The sequence below is a fragment of the Bos indicus genome, chromosome 22 (genome assembly GCF_029378745.1).
Source record: "Bos indicus isolate NIAB-ARS_2022 breed Sahiwal x Tharparkar chromosome 22, NIAB-ARS_B.indTharparkar_mat_pri_1.0, whole genome shotgun sequence".
NCBI classification, from domain to species: Eukaryota; Metazoa; Chordata; class Mammalia; order Artiodactyla; family Bovidae; genus Bos; species Bos indicus.
The window spans coordinates 44202440-44221063 of NC_091781.1; the positions used below are offsets into that span (position 1 = coordinate 44202440).

At 40.5% G+C, this 18624-nt stretch overlaps 1 protein-coding gene across 6 annotated transcripts in view; it reads left to right on the plus strand.

Moving 5' to 3' along the window:
• ARHGEF3 (Rho guanine nucleotide exchange factor 3) overlaps positions 1–18279 on the plus strand; it is a 313947-nt gene extending 295668 nt beyond the window's left edge. For all 6 annotated transcript variants that reach the window (XM_070776453.1, XM_019984724.2, XM_070776454.1 and 3 more), the window contains 4 exons: positions 4517–4774; positions 10281–10451; positions 13655–13841; positions 16041–18279. In XM_070776453.1, the coding sequence (XP_070632554.1) occupies positions 4517–4774; positions 10281–10451; positions 13655–13841; positions 16041–16393 (969 nt within the window). In that variant the 3' untranslated portion in view covers positions 16394–18279. The remainder of the gene's footprint in view (positions 1–4516; positions 4775–10280; positions 10452–13654; positions 13842–16040) is intronic.
• Positions 18280–18624: the final 345 nt, after the last annotated feature.

The following is an 18624-nucleotide window of genomic DNA, read 5'->3' on the forward strand; positions in this document are numbered from 1 at the left end:
GCATTTGTGACTTTAGATGATGGTGTCTATAGATTTTTGGTTCTGGGGCTGAGTTAGTGTTTTACTAAGCGCTTACAGTGGTGGTTCAGTTGTAGTTTATTTTAGACGAGGTATGTACTTTCTGTTTTGCCACAGGCCCCACTGCTCCCTATTATGCATTTCTATTTCCCTCTGTAAGTCCTTGAGTGTTCCACCCCTGCCCCAGGTGTTTTTCATTTGTTATGAAGCAGATAATGAAAGCAGATTACTTTGAAGACTTCTTCCAGGCAGTATTAGGTCCCTCTGATCCACACAGTGTTCCAGAACAGGCAGGAAGCGCCACAGTAGCACTGCTAGAGTTATTCCGCTATTTGGAGAGTGTGTGAAGATTATAAATCCTATTACCATGTGATTTCTGTTTATCCAGTTACACTTTATTTGTATTTTAACCTTCCTAAACCTTCCAGCAAGTAAGCTTTGTGGTTGATCTCTTTTCTTACCTTAATGCTTCTCCATTACTGCCTTGATCAAGAAACTTTGACGGTTTCATGACTTAGCTTTAGTCCAGGAGTCAGTTTTAGCACTGAGGCTGAAATATCCCAAGGGTATCTGAAAGTCAAGTAATGTTCTAAGATGAATAATTTAGAACATGTGCCTTAATATTTCAAGAGAGATCATTCATCTTATTTTTTTTTCTAACTTTCATTTTATTATGAGCCCTGGTAGATGTCTTAACTTCGTTAGCCCACAAAGAAATTTCTCTAAAAAGAGTCAGCCAGCTGGAGACAGAGGAGGTGTAATGAGATGAGAGAGTCTGCCTTACTGTTTCTTAAACTTCTTCAGTCTGTGGACTGCTTTGGTGGGAGAAGGAACAACTTCAGAATGGCACGATGACTCCTCTGTTTCTGATGAGACGGCAGTGTAGAACTATAAGGTTTCCTTAGACGTCATATACAAATTGTCTGTTCATGTGAGAAGCAAAAATGAACGCAATCTGCTTTGTTACTTTTCTTTTTCTGAAATAAATGCACTTTTGTTAGGAAATTGGTTTGATTTGAGGGTAGGTTTTGTAGCCCTTTTCTGTACTTACACCAAAGATGTTTGACCATGCCAGTCCATTGCTCTCTGGACACTTAGACATCAAATGGGAGCTTGCAGCTTGAAGAGCAGCCTGAAATTACACAACTGGCCCATTGTTACCAGATCTCATGGGAAATGGTCCTTATTTATCAGGCCTGATGAGCTGTTAAATGTTTTCCCTCTCTTCACTGCAGATGTGTCCGTGCGAGTGGGAATTGTAAACCAAGGGGTGCATCTGTTTGAGTTCTGGTCTTTTTAACAGAACAAAATAAACATCTTAGTAGACTTTGAATGAGAAAAGTCAAAGCCCATTCCACCCATGAAAAATTGATTTATTTCCCCCCAAAGGAAAAAAAGTGGGCAAAAAAGCTCTTTTAAACAAGTAAGCCGCCCAAGTGGGATTGCCCTGACCAGTCCTTTTGACCTTAGAATGAATCAATTGCTTTTACTTTAAAGACCTTAAAGAGAGTGGTGGGTTTTTTTCAGGGAACCACCTTCTTTACTGGACATCAGTAACCATGGGCTGGCCTGTTCTCATAAACCTCCCTTTCTCATAAAGAAACAACTTCCCAAATTACATCTTCATGCTAACATTTTTTTAGTAATAAAATAATTTATCAGAGCTACAGAGCAGCAAGTTCCCATGTTAATTTGGGTTCTAATTAAATTTTCATTCCAAAGAGAGAGTCAGGGTACACAGAAGCAAAAAAAAAAAAAAAAACAACTTTGTTCTATCACTTTTCATAATGTTAGAAAGGTAGAAAGACTTTCTTTAAAAAAAAAGAGAGAAAGCGTTTCCCTTATAAATTCTTGGTAGTCTAAATGATGGGGAATACTTCAGAACTCTCAGGGTGTGGGAAGGACAAACACACTTCAGACTAGTTTTGTCTCCAGCTAAGCAAGTAGTTTTGCTTCTCTAAACCATAATTTCTTCAATAAAAATATTTTTGGAGTAAATAATAATAGCTAGTAGCTACCAATTCTTAACTGGGAACCAACCTCTGTTAACGCTTTTTATCTGCCGTATTTTAACGTCTCACTAAAAGAGGATATTAGTATGTGCATTTTGTAGGTGAAGAAAGGCTTCTGAAGGGTCCCTTGACTAGTCACTGAGTTAGGCTTTGAATGTGATTTTCCCTGTTCTAGAGTTATTGCCCTGTATTTGGAAACCAAGATATGTGTATTCTTCATTCCCTATCTGGTTATAGATCACTTGTGGGGTTTTTCTAGCCAGTGAGCTGTACCAGATAGCTTTTCATGTTATGCTCAGGAAATGAGGACCCTGTCAGGTGTGAACACAGGACCAGAGCCAGATTTGGTTGCCATGGCAGCAGGGTGGCATGGTCAGAGAGGGTAACGGCCCATTGGACTGCAAGCGGAGCGTGGTCGGGGTGCTTCGCTAGATTACATCTGATGGTTACTACTGATTTGTTTCTCCATAATGAAAACATTGGCCATTTCCAAGTCTTTTTAAAAGGCAAGGAAGTGGAAATGAAGTTAAGAGGGCCTGAGTCTCTTTCTAATTAGCTCTGAAGATCTGAATTACAAGCCACAGTGCCACATGTGGGGGGTGTGTGTGTGTGTGTAAGTCCCAATTATTATTACTTTCAAACACAACATAGAGAAAAGAATTTCTGCAGCCCTTTTAAATAGACAGGTTTTTTTGTTTTCATTACATGTAAGGAAGGTAGACATTTCCAAGAAATGTTAAACTCAACAGTGAACTTTTTAAACATTACACATCTAGGATGTTTGTGTATATGTGCATGTGTGTAGGCACCAGTTGTCATTACTTCCAAATATAACATTGAGAAAGGAATTTCTGTAATTCTTTTTAATACAAATAGAGATTTTTAATAACATGTAAAGAAAGTAGACATTTCCAGGAAATGTTAAACTCGACAGTAAACTTTTTAAACTTGACTTCCATGGTATCTTGTCTGATGTCAGTCACTGAGAAAATAATTTCGATAAAAGGTGCAAAAGAAGCAGCAGAACACTTAAACTTTGACCCGTTTTTCAAATGCCGCTGCAGCTTATTTTTAAGCTGAGTTCAAAAACCATCAATTATTATCTAATCCAGCAATCCATTAAACATTGATTTATTAGTTCTTTCAAAATACAAACCTTGTCTGCTGTATGGTGGGCCTAGTGCACAGCACTGAGGATGCAAAAACGAAAGACCCTCTTTGCCACCGTCTCACCCTGAATCCTCCTACAGAACAGGCATTGTGGTAGGTGTGACTCCTAGTCCAGGGAGGGGAGCAAACACTGCAGGACCGATGGCTGCTTTATCGCCTCTGATGACCTTCTGGAAGCTGACAGCTTGCACATGAGGGTGCCATCACAGGAAGGAGTGGAAAGGCGAGATGAGCGGCCCTTGCACTGAGCCTTTGACCTTGTGTTTGCATCTTGTGACTCATGGGATATGTCAGGGAAATTAGTATTTGGCTGGAAGGAAGATGGTGGACTCAAAAGTGTTCCAGCGTCTTAAAATGTATTCTTTGCAGAGGGCTTCCCTGGTGGCTCAGTGGCAAAGCGCCTACCTGCCAATGCAGGCGATGCAGGTTCAATCCCCGGGTCGGGGGAGGGCTGGAGAGCCCTGGAGAAGGAAATGGCAATGTTGGCCCTCCAGTGTTCTTGCCTGAAACATCCCATGAACAGGGGAGCCTGGCAGGCTACAGTCCATGGGATCAAAAAGAATCAGCCAGGATTTAGTGACTAAACAACAACAACAATATTCTTTGCATGGGACCGTGATATTAACCATAAGGTATATTCTGGCCTGTCAGAACTAATTTAAAAGATGTTTGTAAATGCTTTCTGCATCTAATTTTTTACTAATTCTACTTTTAACTTCTTGGATTTCTTTATAATTGGTCTGCTTTGGAATCAAGTACTTTAAAACTAATGTAGGTAGAGGTGCTTGCTCTGGGCCATGCAAAGGTCTGGGCTGTGGGGTCTGACTCCTTTCTTTTTGTCCCACCAACTCTTCTAGATTAGTTTCTTATTAATAATTTTAAAAGAACCCTTATTAAAAAATATTCTTTCCTCTCACCAGATACTTTTGAAAGTTTAAGACAATTCTGTATGCATATGCAGTAATCCCCATTTAGGAAAATTGTGAATTGTGGACATATACAGTAATTCCAGTTCTTTTGTGTCTAGCTTAGATTGACAGAAATGCAAACAAATTATTGAGGTCTTAATAATCAAGAAAATAAACATGCCGCTAAGAAAATAACTGCAAGCAAGCCGGAGCCTAGAGAGCTATCTGTCTATTGCCTGCCATTTTGAAGATTTCATGTGTGTCTCCTCCAGCCTTGCAAACAGAGAGATGTTGGGCAGGCCTGGAGACCAGTTAGGCTTTGTTCAGTCCCAATGAGTGATGTCAGCATGTAGCTTCAGAGCATGCTTATTTTAATGCTGCACCCCTCCTCTCATGTTCCTTTCTCAGCTACCTTGTCTCAGCTCCTACGACAGCTACTGCAGCAATCAAGTAGCTGCCAAAGCTCTGCTGGACCACAAAAAACAAGATCACCGAGTCCAAGATTTCCTGCAGCGATGTTTAGAATCCCCCTTTAGCCGAAAACTAGATCTCTGGAATTTCCTGGATATTCCAAGAAGCCGTCTGGTGAAATACCCTCTGCTTCTTCGAGAAATCTTGAGACACACACCAAATGATAATCCAGATCAGCAGCACCTGGAAGAAGCTGTGAGTTTCTTTCTTTCTGAGTTTCTTTCTTTCTCCCCTTGGTATTTCCCCAGTGGCTGTAAGATTGGGTAAATGTGTGAATGAAGGGTCCCTGGGTACTAGGACACAGGAATCTTGGATTCAGGGCTTGACTGAGGGTGGTGGTTTATTAGGGAATAAAGCATACACATATCTTGGTTTCCAACATGACTCGACCATGTTTTGATTTTGTCAATCAGTACTATTCTTAATCTGTGAAATGCAGTATTTACATGAAATGCACTCTGAAGTCCCTTTGATTCTAAAGTTTCTTGATTCTGAATAGGTGACTCTGTAATCTGTTCGTTGCAATTCCTGATTATTAGGGTAAGATCTCTGTAGAGATTTTAAATTGAATAGCTTTGTTTAGTTAGCAAATGGAAGTTGCCTTTTGCCTTTTACCGAAGCCCATTTGTGAAATCAGCACCCATTTGAAACCCACCTGTCCTTGGCCCCAGATTGACGCATAAAGCCTAGTCAAACCTACTCACCAGCGACTGCATTGGGTATGGGGCTGGGTGGTTTGGGAAATATGGATTCTTGCCTAGCAGCAATGTAAGACCAAGAAAAATCAGATCCATATCATGGGATGTGGTGAACCATGACATTGTGCTCAGAGAGCTCAGTTCTGGTTGCAGTGCTCTGCAGGACAGGGCAGAGGAGATGACAGGCCAGAGGAGCAAACAGCCAGGGCAGAGGTATAAAGAAATGACAGGGTGTGTCATTCCAGCGATTGCCATTGGTCAGTTTGCCTGGGGTTGATAATAGTCAGAAAACAGCAAGAGAAGGGACTGAGGGTGGTGGTTCACATTGGGAATACAGTTGTAAATATCAATTTGAGACCCTTTTCCTTTCTTGTACTTTTGTTTCTTAAGTAGCTTAGATTCAGGTTCGAATTCCAGCACCATCACTGACAAGCTGTGTGATCTTGGATATGTAACATTGCATCTGTGCACAGGGGACAGCAGAGACTAGGGGCAGGGAATCAAGTTGGGAGGATGTTGCAGTGGTCCAGATGCATAGTCTTGGAAACCTGCTCAGGGAGTTAGCAGTGAAGATGCAGAGACCAGTTCTAATAGTTCGTTCCCTGACTGGATCTGGGACAGTAACAAGCTGATAAACAGAGGTCATTGGAAAATCAATCAAAAGCCTTGAGTCTGTGGAGCAAACTATCTCTTCCCAGAGAAGGGCTTAATAACATCGGGTTGGCCAAAGAGTTTTCTGTAAGATGGTACGGCAAAAACCCAAATGAGCTTTTTGGCCAACTCAATAGTAATTAGTAACAATAACAGTAGTAAATAGTAACAGCAACAACAATAACAACAATAACACCTGCTGACATGCATTGAATACCTAGTAAATCATCTTCATGTGATTGTCTAATGGCTTATGTAGCTCATTTAACCCTCATACTAACCTATGAGAAAGCTGTTCATGTTAGGGCCATTCTCCTTTTCCAGATAAGGCGTGGGGGCACTAAATAATTCGCCCAAGTCTGGGCCAACAAGTAATCCAAACCTTGTCAGTGTAAACTGCCACTTTTATGACTTCTCCACTTCTTTATGCTCCTCTGCCACAGAGCTGAAAGCCTGGCTACTTTTTTAAGCCCCTCTTGTCTCTGGAACTGCAGAAATCTGTCTAGCTACCAGGCTTTATGGAGGACCTCACCAATCCAGAGCTAGGCCAGTTGTCCGTGTAGGGACAGAGAAGAACAGGAAAGACTCTCCTGAGGTGTTTGAGGTGTCTGGCAGGCCTAGCATACAAACCAGGCTCCCAGTCCAGCACAATGGGGAATGCAGGCCCAAGATGAGGCCCAGCTCACTTCTTCATGTCTGTTTTTATTACTCAGAAGAGCAATACTGTGGCCTCCTCTCCATATTTCATCCCAGCAAGTGTGTGGTCTGTAGGAAAGAGAACAACAGGGAACTCGAACTAGTCTAAATAATTACTTTTGTGAAGAACACAAGCCTACTCTGAGTTTTCCAGTAAAGATTTCTTCTTTTTAAAACGCAGCATGAAAGAATAATGCTTTGTTTAAAAACAAGAAGAAAAAAAAAAAAAACCAGTAAGCTAAAGTTTGAATTTAAAAACAGATAGATAAGAATATGATTGTTTGCAATACACCAGTTTCCTTAGTGTGTAAAATTCTTCAGGCAAATTTGCCAAGTTCTTCATGCAAATTTAGGTGTGAAGCATGGTATACCTGCATTTGAAAATGTCTGCAAAGCAAGTCTTCTAAATGTCCATTTACACTGTATAGGCACAGCAGTTTTTTTTCCTCTTCTTTACAAAATCCTTGTGGCATTATCCTGGATGAACAGAACTGTTTAGCCCTGTACTCTTGAATGCATCATGAATGTTTGATAACCATAAAATCCACACTACCATCGTAGCTTAACTAATATGTTCCCTAAATAAATTTTCCTCCTATGACAATTAAAAATCAGGGAACTCTAAATAAATTTCTTCTACACCAAGTATTCAGTCTTATGATTAGATCTAAAGAAAGATCTTCCTTTTTAATATAGTGTGTAAACTACCACATCTGTGTTAGAATTGCTTAATAGTGCTTTGAAAGGTTGATAGAAATTTCCCCCCGAAGAGAACATCTTAAAATAGGACTTTGGATACTTGTATATTCCAGATCTGGTTGTTTAATATTTTGTATTCTAAGGATTGTTTCAGTCAGAAAATTATCCTGTAAACCATCTCTTCCCTCTGCCTGCCACTGCTCCAATTCCCTAAAAAAAAAAAAAAAAAACACACCACTGGAATCAATGGAAAGAATAGTCCTTTTTTTTTTTTTTTTTTTTTTGATGCAACTACAGTGAAACCTGCTATTCTTGGTCCATGTCAGGAGCCAATGAGTAGATGATACTGCCTCACAAGGGGCCAGACAGACAGGGCTTTCAGAGTCTACTTTGAGCATGACGATTCCAGCATATGGGGGTTTAATCCTTATTCTGTTACGGATATCTTTCATTATGTCACTTTACCAGCCCCTGCCCTTCAGCGTGAACCCAAATAAGAAAGGCAACAATAAATTTAAATGCGCAACTACCATGACGGTTGGTTATTGGCAATATTCTATGTGTAACTTTATTCCTTGCTGCAATTCTGCAAAATAAATTCCTCTCGAGAACCAGTACAGAGACAGTAGACATGGCATGCAGGTGTATTAGTCATGTGTACAAATGAATATAAATACAAAAGCAGTACTTTCAATAAATGAAAGCAGACCCAGAGTCACTACAGTAAATACAGATACAGAATATGGAATAACACCAAATGTTTCCATTCTTTTGTCTCTCTTCATTTTTTTTTCCAAACACCAGAGAAAGAAGCAGCGTTTGAGAGTAGTCATAGCTGCCTAAGGAAGCACTGTGGCTTTTGAGTTTATTAATCTTCATGTGATATGCCAGCTGTTCAGTTCCTGAGTTAAATTAGGAAATGAATGTCGCTTTATGCCTATAGTACATCCTCTTCTGGTTTCCTGGATTCTTGCAGGAAATTCAGAAAATTGACTCAAATACTGATTAATTCCAGCTGCCCAGGTACACCTAGTAATGTCTGATTAGATGAGCCACAGCACTTAATGCTCAGTCTTTAAAAACAAGGAAAAAGTATGAGTTTCAATTCACATTAAAAATGTAATAAAATAGAAAAATAAGGTAGACATAGAACAATTGTTCAGATACTACCCATGTATTTTAAGCTTCTTGAGGGCAGGGACCCTGTCTCATTTCCTTGAATGCCACCACCTAGTCAGACACTGAACAGATGCTCATCAAACATTAATTGAATTAATTTGCAAGATGACTCATAGCTTCAGTATATTTTGTGAAATTTATTTTTTGTTTGTTTTTAGAAGCAACAAATAGTCATCTTTGAAAACCAACGAGGAAAGAAGCAAGGAGAAAGTTTGGGTACCAAAGTGTACCATTTATTACTTGTTTTGTGTTACTGAAACTCAGATTAATTTCACAGGACTTGTACTTAACATTAGGTTGACATCAAAGACCAAAAAAATTCTTTATATGAAGTAAAGAACCTATACTTTTAAAAATAATGTTTTTTTTTTTTAATTATCAAGTAGCACTACACTCAAATTTGGAAAACAGAGAAAAGAATAAATAAATGATCTTTGAAACTGTTAGTAGCTAAAGCATGTAGAGATTATACCTCTGCCCTTAGGATGTAGTCACCAGACATCAGCTCAAAGCTAGAAGATCTGTTGAACTGCATGGAAGTGCCAAAGCTATAATTGTGTAGAAGTTTTTAATCCAGTTTCTTTGGGCATAAGTCACATGAAAAATAATTACTTAACAATCTTAGAATTCACTGCCACTTGAACAAGGTCTGGTAGCTTTTTGCTGAGTAAAGGCCTCTTTTGAAACCTTGCTTTTCAAAGACTGGTCTGTTTTCCATTAAATCAATGCAACCAAGAAGAGGCCTTACTCACATTTCTCATCTGTTGTTTTCTATTAATCCCTCCGCAAGAAAGATGGGACAGTTCGTCTTTTCACTACTAAGGGACAGAAGTCTCTGCTGAGGAAGTCATTCCTTTGCCTTGGATTGGTGTCTTTGAGTTTTTTTCTCAACTAATTTCTTGCTCCTTTTTTCTAGAATTTTCTAATTTTTAGATATATCATTCAAGTGCTAAAACACCACCACATTGGGATAAATGCCCACGGAACACGTCTCAGTGTTGTTCACTTGTTTTGTTTTGCTTCATTTTGTATTTAACCGTAATGCATCCACCATTGCTTTGAAATCACTCTTCCCCTGTCTTACTTGAGTGAGCTGTAGGAATGGGCGTGCGTGTATATAGACAGATCATCTCCATTCTTACTTCTGGTGTCCTTTCTTTGCATTCCTAGTTCACTGCCCTTCATAAATGAGTTATGTTTTGTCACTAAATGATACCCAAACTATTTATTCACACCCCATTTAGATGTGTTGTTTGTAGGTTAAATACATGTAGAGAGACCTTGAAGCTGGGTTTCAAATCCACAAGGACCATCCCTTTTCTGGACTGTTACATTCTGCTTTGTTTTCTCTCCTTGGCCGCATTTTTTGTGTGTATGCCTACATTTTCTACCGTGTTGAGCATGTGTTAAGAAATGCATGATACGGAGCCTAGTGGCTATAAGTCCTGCACATGGAAAGCAGTACTTCATGTTTCTTTCTCTCAGACAGAATTCTGCATCAACATTAATTTTATATTTAATACAAATATAGATGTGTGTGCGTGTGTACAAATGAATATATATGTATGTATTTATATGTGAACATGTATATAGATGGCATATGGATAGATAGATACAGTATGTTAAAAGCATTTTTCCCCCTTTTCCCAAAGCAGCAGCTTAGATAATAGGATCTCAGATCCAAGTGTATCTTAGCGACTTTCTAAGGTTAAGTCCCTGGGCCTTGTTGATGTGAATGGCTTGCTTACTTTCCCCATACTTCCTTTTTGTTTTTACAGATAAACATCATTCAGGGAATTGTGGCAGAAATCAACACCAAGACTGGAGAATCTGAATGCCGCTATTATAAAGAGCGACTTCTTTACTTGGAGGAAGGCCAGAAAGACTCCCTAATTGACAACTCAAAGGTGCTGTGTTGTCATGGTGAACTGAAGAACAACCGGGGCGTGGTGAGTAGTTGCTCTCCTTCAGTAATTTCATCCTGAGCCTCCCTGACCCCTTCATCCATGTGATAGTGAGCCTCCTACTACAGTGCCTTCCCTAAGCAGAGTCATGTTCTTTAAACAAAAACTTTCTCTATTGTCTTTTATATCACAGGATCATATATTATTAAATTTATTATATATATATATTTTTTTTTAATTTCATCACCAGTACATATTCAGAAAAATTTTGGAAACCATCATAGAGTTGTCAGCTTATGTTGTTTGGTCATGTTGTTTGTTTTTGACCCTCAAAAACAAACACAAAAACAATTACTATCTCCTCCCACTTTGCTATTGGCAAGTAATAGATAATTTTAACAGGATGTTAAAATATATGATCTCAGAAAAATAGATAGTTCTTTAATTGAATTCATTTAGCTTTATGAGACATTCTTCTTACGAGTTGGTGCCTATCCACAAACTGACATTTTGAGACCAGTTTTTTATTTTTGTGTTTTGTTTTAAATAACAACCTATCCACCATCAGCTCTACATCTAGCTCTGATTTGTAAACACTCCATTTCCTGGCTTTTATTCTTCTGTACATATTGAAATTGTTCCTCCTCTCCTATCATAGCAACTTGCACAAATCTCCCCTGGAGGGCTTACTACAGTAGGTTGTGATTCTCCATTTATCTGTTAGTATTTCCCACTTTATCACGCTCTTTTAGGGTGGAGACTGTGCCTTGTCAGTCCCTTGCATGGGGACCTGACATATACTAAGGCACTGAGTAGTCTTAGGTGAATATCTGAGTGAATGAATGAATGAATGCTTACATAAAGGAAAAATGGACATGAATTACAGAGAGATCAAAATTGAGTCAACTCACCAGGCTTTTTTTTTTAATATGTAACAATAGAAAATAATGCTAATATGTAGTATTTCTATGATTTTTATACATTTATATATAACATGTTTTATATATCAATTGTACTATATATAACATATGTGCATATTTTAGCATTGAGAAAGCCATTGAGACAGTCTCCACTTCTCTTTTGTTTCATCTTTAGTATCTGGTCAACCCTTAGAATGAAAGCCAAAACTTGATGGAAAAGCTCCTAATAAAGCTTTGATGATTCAGAGGCTGCCTTTTTGACCTGGGCTATAAAGTGGCATTTATGAGCAGGCTCGGAAATGGTATTTGAAATCACTTAGGACATGTCACAGCATCCATTATCAGTGCTCCTGTAGATCTAACCAGCTGATGTTGCAACGAAGGTTGTGAGACCTGTCACAGGCCACTGCTTGAAGAGATGTTTCTGTTTGACTGGGAGTAACTGATTGCCAGGCAACTGCGTTCTGCTTTTTGCTGATTTTTGGAAAGCACTGGTAGACTGCTTCCAACTCCTTGAACATTGTTCCTCAGAAGCCCTGTGACAAATAGAAAGGAGCATCGCTGTATGGAATGGGGGCCTGTCTTCCTTCTGTCCATCAGTCAAGGGCTGAGACTCTGGTTGGCTGTGCCTAGGTCATTAAAGATAACCCCTCCCTAGTTCATGTTTCAGGCAGATTGATTTTTGAAAACAAAGATTTTAATTGGAGTGGGGCACTTATTTTTGTGTTTTTTTGTTTGCTTGTTTGTTTTTCCCCCCGGAGAGGTGTAAAAGTCATTATGAATAAAGTCATGAGTCAGGGGAAAAAAGTCTCAATAGCTTGAGGGCAGGAAGGAGCTGCAACTAAGAATAGGAACTCTCAGTGAACATTTATAAACAAGGGATTTTTTTTTTAAAGTTGCCCAGATAATCAGTGTTCAAACCTCCTACCTTAGCTAGAAGAGCGATTGAAGTAGAAGCAGTGTAAAAATCTCTGATTATTTTTAGTATATGAAACAGTGACTAACACCTCCCCCATTATCATTCCCTCTACTATTCCCCTCCACCACCAAAGAAAAAAGCTCTGTTATTTTGCGCTTTTCTCTGTTTTTCAGTCTTCAGACCTCCCCCTACCCAAATACACACCAGTACAGAACCACCATCCTTTGTTTCCACAAGCCAACATTTAGTTGAGCTTCAGTTTCTGCAGTTTTTGATGTATATGTGTGTGTATCTGTCCATCCATCAGTCTGTGGCAGGGTGGGGGTAGATGGCCCACAAGTATCTTTTCTTCCAAATATAAAATTATTTGATAACACTGAAAGTGCTTCCCTGACCCCAAGACAGGATCCTAATGTGAATTTCCAGCCCTATTCTTCTGGTCTCCTCCTTGAAACTCCTGGGCTGACATTCCCAAATATTACTGCTGGAAAACCAGAACCTAGCTGCAGTCATGGATTGTCTCACTTCGGCTCCTAGGCATTTCCAAGCTGTGGGAAGAGTCTGGCACTTGGAGTTGAATGGAGCCAATTTACCCCAGCTCCACTCAGGAAAATTGCTTTTGTAATGTGGTTTTGAGACAAGCCTTTATTTTCGAGATTCTTTTTTTGCCCACAACACACACATCAATCATCAGCCTTTTAAGCACAACCTCTTTGGAGAACTGAGGTTCTTATGAACTTTACCAAGAAGGACAACTGCTTTGATCGTCTCTCTTCATGGCTACAGCTGCATACTCTGGTTTCCTTGGGAATGGGCAGTGTTCCGAGCCGGGGTGCCTGGGTGAAGCTGATAATCAGCTCTGTGGTGGAATGAACGAGTGTTTTACGGGTTTGAGAAGCAAAAGATTAATATTAGGCTCAGATATACCAGTCTCATCCTTTATGGACTGTTACTCATTTTGATCTCTTAGAATTGTACTGGATATAGTAAACTAAAGCCAGGAAAGGACTGACTTTTTTTTTTCCTTCATTACACCCTTTGTTCTATGGGGTTTCTCTCTCTCTCTTTCTTTTTTAATGTTCCTGTAATAAGAGTACAAGAGACCACATATGCCTGCATGTGTTGTAAATTGTGAACACCCCTAGAGCTGGCAGACCTGAAAGCAGGTGTCTGTAGGCAGAAAGACCTTCTTCACTGGGGCCCTAGGGAGGTGCTCTTACAGGATAGGCAATGGATGCATCTGGAAACGCCTCCAACCCCCAACTGGTGTTCTCCTGGAGGTAGATTTGAGCTGAAAAGTTCATAGGTCAGTTTGAAGCTGGTACCCAGGGATCTGTTATCCCCATAGGTCTACTTATCAACTCCTTGGATTATTGCTTAAAGGAATCCTGTGTATTCTTTTCTTCCAGAAACTACATGTTTTCCTCTTCCAAGAAGTGCTTGTTATCACCCGCGCCGTTACCCACAATGAGCAGCTCTGCTACCAGCTGTACCGGCAGCCTATCCCCATGAAGGACCTCCTGCTGGAAGACTTGCAGGATGGGGAAGTGAGGCTGGGCGGCTCCCTGCGTGGGGCGTTCAGCAACAATGAGAGAAGTACGGATGGCTGTCCCTCTTGACCTGTGCAATGTCTTTGGTAGTGGTGGTTTGGAGGGAATGGCCGGCTGGTGAAAGAGACGAGCCATGGCCTTGGAGTCAAATTGCATCTCAGTTGTGTTTCATCACTTAGAGGTTGTGTAGCCTTACTCAACCTCTAGGAGCCTTAGTTTCCCATCTGCAAAGTGGGGATGCATGCATACCTACTTCATAGGATTGTTCTAAGGATTAAGTGAGACACTGTGAGTTGACCTCTGTCCAGCATGACTGGTTCCCACTATGCTCCTTTTCTCTGACTGCTTCCACTGGCTAAAAGCCTTCTTAAGACCACACTGTCCCTGTGTGACTGCAGCTGCTTAACAGTGGGTGTTCACATAGCTGACTTGTGTCTAAAGAGGCACAACTATGGTCAGCTGGGCCGAGGGTTTATCTGTAATTACTTGAATGGGCTTCTCTGACTTGAGATTTAGTAAACAAAGGAATTAACCAAGAGAAGCTTAGATAGCAGTGTCTATCTAGGGTCTTCTATGTGCCAAACACTGTGCCAGGCACTGGTATACACTGGTCTACCACACAGGTCAATTTTGGGGGAGCCCTGTGGAATTTTCCTTGTGATGGAGGAAATAGATGAGAAATAACTAAATATTCTGGGTATGTTAAAAACAAAACTAAAACCCCGTAAGGGGATAGAGAATAGCAACAAGAGATCTGTTTAAGATGAAATGATCAGGGAAGTCTTCTTTGAGCAAGTAACATTTGAGCCTCTTGGGTTAATATTGGTGTCATATTGTCCAAGTAGTTAATACACGCTGCCTCTTAGCGCCACACCAGCCCCTCCGCCCTACTGGTGGTACTGGTAGCAGTAGTAGTACTTACATTTCTCCAGTAGCCATGTAGGAGCATTTACATATGTTATTATGTTTATCCCTCATAATAGCCATCTCAGGTTGAATCTCTTTGTTTTCCCCATTTTACAAATAAACTGAAATGTAGAGGAGTCAAGGCATTTGTCCCACAGAAAAGAGTGGAGCTTGAATTTATCTGAAGCCAGTCTGTTGACCTCAAGGATCTTGCAGGGGGACTGGACTGACTGAGCTCAGACATGTCCATGCACCTCATGCATGTGACACTCAGGGCCCATGAAATGCCAGTTAATGTTATTAAATTAAATCAAATGTCTTCCATATTGTGCACTATCGTTTTTTAAATGCACGTAGCTCCAGGATTTCCCTGGCAGTCCAATGGTTAGGACTACATACTTTCACTTCCGAGGGCCTGGGTTCAACTCCTGGTTGGAGAACTAAGATCCCACAAGCCACAGGGCATGGCATAGCCAAAAATATATATAAATAAATAAATTTTTTATAGAAACAAATGCATATAGCTCCTGTTGGCAGTTATTAGAATGTCATTGCATTTTAAAATGAATCCAAACTCATAAGAGTTGTGTCTGTATCTTGGGACTTCCCTGATGGTCCAGTGGGTAAGGCTCCGAGTTCCCAGTGCAGGGGGCGCGGGTTTGATCCCTGGGAACCGAGATCCACATATGGTAGCTAAGCCCGCGCGTGCTGCAACTACTGAGCCGTGCACCCTAGAGCCCACACGTAACAACTAGAGAAGCCTGTGTACCACAGTGAAGACCCAGCACAGCCAAAAAAAACCGATAAAAAGAATTCTATCTTTACATGTCTTCTCAGTCATCAGACACTAAATACACAGGTACTATCCTATGGAGGATCTTGGACTTGTTTGATGTTACAAAGAGCTTCTTAAACTTGAAAAAGCTTTAGCTTGGGGCAGTTGTAAAAATGACAGATTATCAGCCCCTCCTCCCCCACTCCAGACCTATTGAATCCAAATCCCTAAGGGGAGAACCCCGGGGTCTGTATTTTTACTATGCTGTTTGGAGATTTTGACATATGGCCAGGTTTGGTACCCAGTACCCTGGGGTCCCAGAGAGAGTTGTTCTGTACTGATTTGATAGCTTTGAAGGCCGCTGAGTGCCAGATCTGTGTCAACACCTGTTGGTTGATGGAGGCTGCAGGGTGGAGCCGAGCCATGTCCTGAAATAGAAGGACATTTAGTTATCAGTTAGTGATCTCTCCATGAATGCCAGGGTTAGTGTCACCACATAGATTAGCTTTGGCCTGCGGAAATACCTGTCCACTGACCTTTTTTGTGTGTTCTTCTTATTTCTAGTTAAAAACTTCTTCAGAGTGAGTTTCAAAAATGGATCCCAAAGTCAGACCCACTCATTACAAGCCAATGACACATTCAACAAGCAGCAGTGGCTCAACTGTATTCGCCAAGCCAAAGAAACAGTTCTGTGTGCCACGGGGCAGGCTGCGGCCCTTGACTCTGAGGGACCATTCCTAGATCCCGCCACCAGGAGCAGGGAGCCACAGGGAGAAACAAAACTTGAGCAGATGGACCAGTCAGACAGTGAGTCGGATTGTAGCATGGACACAAGTGAGGTCAGCCTCGACTGTGAGCGCATGGAACAGACAGACTCTTCCTGTGGGAACAGCAGGCATGTTGAAAGCAACGTCTGACAGAAGCGTGTGCTTCCTGGAAGTCTCCCTGTGTCTTACCTGTACAGTATTCGCATTCCACATGTGGAACGGTTTGGAGAAGCACTTTTTAATACTTTTGTGACCGTGTTGACCCAGTCTCTTCTGTCTGTACTTTTGTGTCTCTAGTACTGTAACTGCCAATTTGTGTCAGCTGGAATCTGTGGCGACTGTTACCCTGTATTGTTTTTCCCAAGTGTCTGGATGGGTGGATATGTACTTGAACAAGTTATCAATATTTTCACTGGTCCTGCTGGATTTTAAAAAATAGAGAGAAAACAACCTCTAAACTGCTGTTTCATATAGATTACTTTTAAAGGATCCTTCCGCATTTCTCTAGTACTTTTCTAGCTCTTTGACAGAGTAGCTGAAGGCATGAATTTTCTTCAAGGGCCTTGCAAACAGGGCATGAGGTAGTTACCTGTGTAACCGTGATGGTGTTTGAAGGAAACCGGGAAAGATCATTGTTTCAAGTTATCGGTCAAGATGTTGGTCCGATATCATCCAACCAAAAAGCAGGAAAACATCCCTGGGGATTCTGAAGGTTTACTTTCGCAAAGGAAGAAGCACTGTCTTGACCTTGCAATTTCATCCAGTACAAATCTGATGCAATAATTTACTAGGACATGAAATAGAGTCTGACCTTAAAAGGATCAGCACAAAAGCAGCTGTCAGCTCTGAATCTTGAACTGAAGTGTATATTGTGTCAGGAGGTCTCTGCGATAGATGCTGGCTGGCCTTAGGTAGGCATTTCTAGCCTAAAACATCAGAACAGAACTCACTGGGCCTGGGAAAACCTGGCAGGAATAGCAGAAAGGCCCTCTTCACTTTGTTTCGTCTGCCTCAGCACACTCATATTTTAGAGCATGAATGAAGAGATGACGGAGCGGCTGTGGCTGCGTCAGTGACTCTGTTTACAGAAACATGTGAGAAGAAGAATTTGGAAGAAGTCCTCCATCGTGACCTTGTGTCGGAAGCATTAAAAAAGAAAAGCAAAGTCCAGTGTCCTTCTGGGAAAGATCAGAGCCTGGGGTTTTCCTGCTCCACTTTCGGGTCATCATTTGCCATCACTGGCTCTGTGCTGGGATCAGAATCATAATTACGTTCTCCAGAGGCTGACTCAATTAACTCCGTCATCAATCAGCATCAGTTGGCCAAACTAGTAACCTCTTTGTCCAGCCTTGATTTACAATGTAGGGTGAGCCGCAGACCTTTGGAAAAAAGTTAACTGAATACACAGAAAAGCTCTGAGCGAGTGTAAATGTTAAAGATGACTTGTGCAAAATTGTACCCACACCAGCACTAGTAGTAATGATTCTAAATTATTGCCAAAAAAGTTTTTTTTTTAATCTGTGTCTTTCAAGTTTACACAAAGGAGAGCAGTAAATACTATGTTGTCATTTTATTTACATCTATCATGTTCATTCAGAAAGCTGTGTGATGAGATTTATCAATGTAAAAACAAGGTATAGTACTTATTTTTCAAAAATAAAAGAAGTTGTCAATTTTACCCTGTAAAACATATTTCTGTATTTATAGATTTTAAACTTGGTGAATTTTTTTTCTATTACAAGTTTATTTAAAACTGCTTTGTTTCTTAAGTTGTTATTGATTTACCAACTGACTGACTGAATCTGCTGCAGACAGAAGCAGAGAAAAGCCAAGAATAGTTGTTTGATGGTGAAGAAAAGAATGAATCATTCTCTGAAGGAGCCATCGGCCACTTTGGCCAGCATGTTGAGAAAAGAGATCTGTCAAGGACTGGCCTATGAGAAGAAAGTCAATGAATGTTTTCATGAAATGAATGTTTTTGTATAATGGCCTTAAACTTTTCTGGAAGCATTTCAAATAAATTACATTAAAAATGTTATTTTCTTGGTGTATGGTGTTTGCCCTACAAATACCAAACTTCAGTTGTCTTCCTTGGAGCTTCTTTCCAAAATTGTTGCTGCTGCTGCTAAGTTGCTTCAGTCGTGTCCGACTCTGTGCGACCCCAGAGACAGCAGCCCACCAGGCTCCCCCATCCCTGGGGTTTTGCAAAATTTCTGCTTGTACCCAAATACACATTACGATAGGGTGCAGGATGAAATAAATGCTTTGATTCGATCTACTAAAGCTCTTGTAGAACTCATATTTCTAACATCTGTTTTTTCAAGGATTCTCTACTCTTCTTTATTTTAATTTAATACTGGAGTATAGTTGACTAGCCACAT